Source organism: Etheostoma cragini, chromosome 17, assembly GCF_013103735.1.
Source record: "Etheostoma cragini isolate CJK2018 chromosome 17, CSU_Ecrag_1.0, whole genome shotgun sequence".
Lineage (NCBI taxonomy): Eukaryota > Metazoa > Chordata > Actinopteri > Perciformes > Percidae > Etheostoma > Etheostoma cragini.
The window spans coordinates 18,267,664-18,274,970 of NC_048423.1; the positions used below are offsets into that span (position 1 = coordinate 18,267,664).

Here is a 7,307-nt window from a genome sequence, read left to right on the forward strand (position 1 = left end):
CAGCGGGAATAGACCGCAGCAGGGTCGGGGAGAGGCTGCAGGCTGCTCTGGCCGGGCTGCAGGAGCTGCATCTGCTGAAGGACAGACAGAGCGACATGGTGAGCTGGGCGCTGCGCATGGACCGAGAGGAGCCGGCCGCTGCTGTCCACGCAGGCCCGGAGACTCCCAGGATGATGGGGGCTGAGGAACAGCGGCTGGAGGCGACCCTGACAACCCTGAAGCAACAGCTGGTAGGAAGCCGTTTCTATCAAAAGCCATAAAACAGAATCATTAAAATACCTTTCTAGAGACATTATGTGCATGCACTATAATATATGTAGCCTACCTTTTTTATAGATTTTATTTATAACGATGGGACTAACACTCTCATTTCCTTGTTTTAATTGTCGTTGGAATAAAGTCGTCCGTTTGAATATTGTAGTCAGCTGATGCTCATGTGCATTCCGTCTTCAATTATTAGCAGACACACTTCCATGCTCTCAGCTGGGGGTAGGAAGTAGGATAGGTGTCGTAAATCAAGGTTCACCGCAGGACCAAGAGGACTTTGAGTTGTGTGTGTGCGCGCACACACCGTGCATGTGCAGACTGCAGGGGGGCAATCTTCAATCATTAACCACTAATGCCAGGCAATATAAAAAGAAATGATAAAGTGTTTTTTTTAAAGGTGGTTCATTTGCTGTGAATGACAGTCAGTCATGAGAGGCCTCTGAGTGTTAGAGACAGCTGGCTGTGTGGAGTTTTCCATGACGAGATGTTTCCATGTAGGCTGCTATTATAACCGTTTACAAGGATTACGGTGCTATGCTTGACTTTTAGTAGAACTGGGCAAACGCATGGAAAGACACATTGTAAAGTTCTGTGGTAACACATGTTTTAAGTTGTGTTGCACAATGGAGCTACTGCAGACTCTCAACACCCCCAATTTCTTTTAAATACACCACAGCTAAATATGTAGACCTAATGGCAAAAAAACACTTTCCAAGACCTCTTTTTTGTGCCACAGTTTCAATAGAAATCAACCAAACTAACTCAGTTTTACAAAACAATGAAACATTAATTAAATGGTGAATTTTGCAGGCAGTGACCCCCAGACCTCATTTTAAGAGCCACTGTAACAGTAAATGCCCAGCCGGAGCTGCAAAGCAAACAGTCCTTCATCCCAACCCCCAAACTTTCCTCCTATTAGTTTACACAATGGCCAGGACCTCGCTGTGGGGGAGAAATGAGTTACCCACCACTGCTTCTTCCATGCTCCCCCATGTCCTGCTGGGGTTAATCATCAGCCACAGCTGAGTCACCTTTGTTTTTCTGATGGCTGTATTAGAGCATCTTTTATCTGAACAACGGGCAGCGTCTCAATGTAATTGAAGCATTTGTTAACCATCGTCCTAGGGTTATCTGCTTAATTTTCACCAATGCAGAGAATTCCTTTCCTTGTGTAATTGTATACTGTAAATGTGTGTGCGTGGAGAGATTTATTGCAATCTTGAACTCCCTACCTTTCCTAAGATAGCGGAATAAGACTTGCCCTTTGGTTTAGGTTGCACAGCACATATTTCAAAGGGTGTGGACTAAAATGTTATTTGTTGTCTGTTTTACAGTCTCGTCTTCGGAAACAGGATGTAGGCCTAAAGACTCACTTGCAGCAGCTGGATCAACAGATCAATGAGTTGAAGCTGGATGTGAGCAAGGCCTCCACAGAGCAGTTGGAGAGTGACAGCAGGCCAAGTTCAGGTGTGTAGGCAAACATTTGCATTAACAGTCCTGCAGTTGTTCATATTTGGTGGATATCAAGCATCCACCAAAGCTTCCATCACACGATACAAGAAAATACTCATGCGCATAATTGTTCCTTCTCTCTCCAGGCTTCTATGAGCTCAGTGATGGCGGCTCTTGCTCACTGTCCAACTCCTGCACCTCTGTGTACAGCGAGTGCCTGTCATCATCCCAGACAAGCCTTCTCCTCCTTCCCACGAGCCCTGCTAATTCTCACATCAGCCCGCCAGCACACATAGACGTATGTCGCCGGCGTTCTGCTGACGAGAGCACTACCCAGCCCAACCCTCCGCGGGCCACAGGCTTCCACCTGGGCAGCAGCAGGATCCGAGCGAGCAGCGAAAAGGCACGACCAAGACCTGTGTCAACAGGTAACCAAATCTCTCAATCTTCAATTTAAAACTCTTGGCTTTAAGTCTGTTATGTTGTCATGGGGACCATGCAACTGTTGTTACAACATGTATTTTGCGTAATACCATGTTATTTTTCACTGGATGATGATTTGAAAGGTTAATCTGTATTTTATGTTGTATTTGTGTTAATCAGGTGATCTTGATAAGATGATGGCTCAAGGACCAATCTACTGCAAATCTGTTGATCCAAAGAAACCCTCAATGTGCTCAAACCTGAAGACCACCAAAGTGGACCCCAAGTTCCACAGCAACCTGGTGTCCCGCAGTGGGACGGAAGTGTACCACTACCCCAGCCCCCTGCACGCTGTGGCTCTCCAGAGCCCAATCTTTTTCCATGCTGGCGACCCGGCCAAACCTGGACTTCTAGAGGGACAAGGACCCCCTACGAACGGTGACACCCTCCAAAGAGCACAAATGGGCTATGAGACCAAGACTCTAGGTTACATTGACAAGCTCCTCCTGCGCAGCTTGAGCAAAATTCTGAGTGAAACGAGCACAGAGACTCTGCAGAAACAGAGCGACAATCACAGCAGGCCTACTACTGAACCTTTAACTGTGTTTTCTCACGGGTCTCAGAAAGAGGTGTCTGTGCTGCAGCCTCTTCCAGCCCAGACCACAAACATTATCCCACTTGATAGTGACCCAAAGAGACACTGCATGACATTCTCCAGCCAAGAGCAAACAGATAACGAAACCCACAATCAGTCAGTGAGAGCGCCGGAGGTTGCACACCTATACTCCTATCCTGCTGCCATGAGGGAGTACAGCTCTGATGAGGTCTCCAATTTATCCATGAGAAAGAATGATAAAGGTGAATATGCTAGTGTAGCAAAAAGCAATTCAAAGAATATATGTGGAAATCATCCAGAGTCAATGCCACAAGAAAGGAAGAGCAATAGGCAGAGATCGGGGATGGCCCACAGCTCCAGCACAGAAGAGAGTCAAAGCTTTGAGGTTCATGCTGGTCACAGAGCTTCCCCAGAGTTTGTTCATGCCAAATTTGTCCCTGCTGGATCTCAGAGGGTCAAAGTGAGACAAGCAGACCGTAAAACCAAAGCTGTGAAACTGAGAAGAAAAAGCAGCGAGAAACCTCGAGCAATGAGGCCGCAACATGGCTACTCCTCGGGGGAAAGGACCAGAGAGGCTAGTGGCGGAGCCAAGGGGGAACAGAGAAGATCGGTAAAAGGAAAAGTGACCCAGAAATGTACCACCTGTCACACAGAGGAGCGCAGACAGGGCTCAGGCTCAGACTCCAGCCACTGTAGCCCTGGACTCATGTACACGTACAAGGCCCATCCCAAGCCACATCCCATCCCTGTTGTTACAAAGTCAAGCAAAAGCCGCAGACTGCAATGCCTGGAGTATGAGCAGCCTGTAGAGCAGAGGAAAAGAAGAGAGGGGGCTGCCAAATGGCCCTCCGATGTGGAGATGTTCCAGGTCTCATGTGCTCAGCGTCAGAGGTCCAAAGAGCGCCATGTTCAGGCACCAGGGAGCATGCAGATGGTCCGCAGTATGAGTGCCAAGTCAGGCCAGTGGATAGAACCTCATCGCTCCTTCCAATCCTCCATGTCCTCCAACTCTTTCTTACAAAATCTGAATGCCAGATACCCTCCAGCAGCCTTCCACATGTCCAGCAACTACCCCCCCAGATGTGAGTCTGAGTACTCGGCTGAATGCGCCTCACTGTTTCACTCCACCATTGCTGAAAGCAGCGAGGGGGAGATGAGTGATAACACCACCAACCGCTTCGGAGACAGTGAGTCCAGCCAGAGCTTCCAGTCCTTCTCGGACTCTGACAGCAGCCTTTCCCTGGAAGAGGAGGACCAGGTGGACAGCCAAGAGGAGAGAGGGTTGGTGTGGGCTCAGGCTGCTCTGGGGCCCACCGCAGCTGGACAGCCCCTCCAGCAGCTCCCACGCCCCGAGCCATCAGCCTGCCGCATCAAAGCTTCCCGAGCCCTGAAGAAGAAGATTCGTCGATTCCAGCCGGCCTCCCTTAAGGTCATGACCCTTGTGTAGCAAAGTTCCCCCTGGGCAGAGTGTGAACTGTAGGAAAAACACAGAGAGTTGTGGTCTTGGAGCTGCACACCCTTAATCATCACTTAACAGCAGCAATTAAACTGGGCTGCATTTGTTCACTGATTGTTTTGTTAAACTAAAAGAAAATGGCAAGAATTTACAGTGGTTGAACCTGAAACTGTAAAAATGGCCCATGGTACAAATGCATGTTTAACACATTTATTACACTAACAATTCATTTGTAAATATTTATGCTGTTATTAAAGTTTATCATAGCATGTGGCTGTAAATGACCATTTCATGGACATTTTTGTCATATAATTGTATGTATCTGAGAAATAAAAACAATCTTTTTACATTTTCTATTGTAAATAACTATTCATTTTCTCTTCATTTTGCTCATTGATTATAACTATCCATACCTGTCTTATTAGAATAAACACATTTGATATATATTGGGATGTAGTCTTCACTTTTATTTCATCTTTAGACAGCTAACGACATCATGGTCCATGAGCTGATTGACTAGCTCTGGTATTAATATCAGCCAACTTTTCTTCATTGGTAGTCATGTTTCCATGCAATTGTCAATCAAGATTTAAGCAAACTTTTAAAATGTTGCAAAACAGAAAATGCGTATTAGAAGCGTTTCCATCAACTGGTTTAAAGCAAAAAAAATAGACTAGACAAAGCGTAGTTTCGTCACAAGTTGACGTTACGCATGGCTGTAGATTGTAAATTAGTCAATATCCTTGACATTCCACTTCCGGAATTTCTCCGGTGCCGCAGGAAATTTCGTCGGATGCATGTATTTTACATTTACTTCCGCTTTCTTTGTGTTGGAATTTTAAATATTCGTTGGATTCATGAGGACTATTGTTGACTGCTCCTCAGATCTGAGCCGGGTTAACTGAGACAGGTAGCTAGACTATCTCTCCAATCTGGGTTTTCTCTCATACGACGTGATGATTCTGATTGGTTTAAAGAAATGCCATTAAACGAGGTCACGTTTTCGTCCCATCCCCGAATGCTTTGTGGAGAAGCCAGCTCCTCCTTCCGGGTGCTTTGGAGGAGGGTCTGGCAAAGCGAGACTAATTGCAAATCGGCTTGCTAAATCAAAGTGTTAAGAAGCTAATTTATTGAGTTAATTGGAGAGAGGTAGAATTGTATAAACTGGCCGCCTGTGCAGAATACGGGGTTGTGGCTGAGACATTTGGTGTCAGTGAGACAACCGTTCACCGCTGTGTGTATGCGGTGTGCAGGGCCAGACAATTCAAGCTGTTGAACCAATTAGTCAATTTACCCGACCTGGCTGAGGCGCAGCGCTATTCCACCACGCTCCTTGTGCCACAAGTGTAAGGCACCCTGGATGGGACCCATATCCCAATCCTTCCCACATCGAAAGGATACAGGGACTGAAGTTATGTGAGTTATATGGTTGCTACGTCACAACTTATTCGGCAAAGCTGTTTCCGTCTCCCATTTTGCGCATTAACTCTTTTTTTCGAAAAAGGCAAAAACCATCTTAAGCGAGTGCAAATTGGTGGAAGTTTTTTTTAATTTTGCCATTTCAATCAACATTTTCTAATGCAACACTACAACATTCACATACACATACATTGATGGAGACATGACTAGTGAGTACACAATGTTTGCAAAAGAAATCTCATTTGTAGACCCTCATTTTCTGGTGACTATTTGTCAGACATGTTGAAAAAAATCTCCACTTAATCCTCACAGACCTCCCGCTGTGGCCGACCAATTTAGCACAGATAGTGCTAACAGCTCCTTATCTGGTTTCCTGCCCAGCTGTTGGTTTGATAAGTCGCGTCTTCAACAATCAACCCAGACAGTTTTGTTTAATTAAAGGGTGTAACTTACCAGTCTCAGACATTTAAATGTAAGTAAACACAGTTGCACTGAAGTATTAAAACACACAGTCACACTCCTACAATTCCACAAATAGACATTAAGATGATGGGTAGCAGAAGTTCAGGTTTCTATAAAGAGACCTGTGGTTTTAAAACAGTTGGTGCATATGGCAAGGGGCACATGGGATTTAGAAGGAATGACAGATGATAAGAGGCTCCTCATTTCTGAGCTGTCAAGAGGAGCTTAAACAGTGGGCAGCTGCACAGAGTTGCCCAATAATCTCATTTCCAAAATCTGCCTCGGTATCTTTCCATTAAAATTCTTCCAAAGACGGGGTGAGCAGAAGGGCACTCGTGAAGGTAAGTCCAGTGACTGGCCTTCTACACATCCACACTCTCTCCCGTGGTCATACATAATAATCTTCGCTCCCATTAAAAAGCCACTGTGACCTTTAAGTTCTCAAAATAAGAAGCTTATAGGGCTGGCAGACATTTTCAGCATTTCATCAAATTTTACTTTGAAGTTTAGTTCCGTGCCAATTTAATCACTGTGGAGACCATTATTTTTAACACTCGTGGATCCTTCATTTAGTCGTTCTCTCTCCTTTAACTCGATATGTTCAGTTCGACATCAAACAAGAAAAGGCATCTTTCAGTAAAGGGCATGTGTTAATTCGGTTGCATTCTTTTCTCTATTCATCAAACACAATGCAGGTCTAAAGGGGACAAACCCTACACACAGCATTTTTAGTTTAGGAGAGTTGCTACAATTGAATCGACCTATTAGGATTTGTACGTATCCAGCTGACCTGTGTTCTCTCTGAAAGAGCGGTCGGTGGGATTAGTGCTGCTGTTTTCAACCTGGCTCAGAGGGAGCATGACAGGCGCTGGACTTGTCTTTGATGTTGAGTGTAGTGGGACCGTGTCGGCTCGACCGTGTGTGTTTGCTGACCCTTCCATCTGTAGAAGACACGTCTCCCCACAACAGAAAGGTCAGGGGCCTTTTTGTACGCTCGCTGTCTCTGAGGTTGTCTTTTTTTGTGTTCAACATGTCTGTCATTCACTTCCTTTTGACTCATTGTTTGAGTCTGTTGTTAGAAGGTGAGTTCACATGTCCACTGCAAGTCCCCTGCTGAAGTTTGTTCTTTCAATAGAAATGCATTACTTTTTGCAGGATCACTACCTTAACAACCACATAATTGCATAAAGCTGATTCGGCAAGGGAATAAAA

General features: G+C 45.4%; 1 protein-coding gene across 1 annotated transcript in view; it reads left to right on the forward strand.

Annotated features, from left to right (window-relative positions):
* The window catches only part of dact2 (dishevelled-binding antagonist of beta-catenin 2), a 12,734-nt gene extending 8,074 nt beyond the window's left edge, over window positions 1-4,660 (forward strand). The window contains exons 2-5 of the mRNA XM_034898533.1: window positions 4-230; window positions 1,602-1,734; window positions 1,866-2,147; window positions 2,323-4,660. Of these exons, the coding sequence (XP_034754424.1) occupies window positions 4-230; window positions 1,602-1,734; window positions 1,866-2,147; window positions 2,323-4,205 (2,525 nt within the window). The 3' untranslated portion in view covers window positions 4,206-4,660. The remainder of the gene's footprint in view (window positions 1-3; window positions 231-1,601; window positions 1,735-1,865; window positions 2,148-2,322) is intronic.
* The last annotated feature ends 2,647 nt before the right edge of the window (window positions 4,661-7,307 follow it).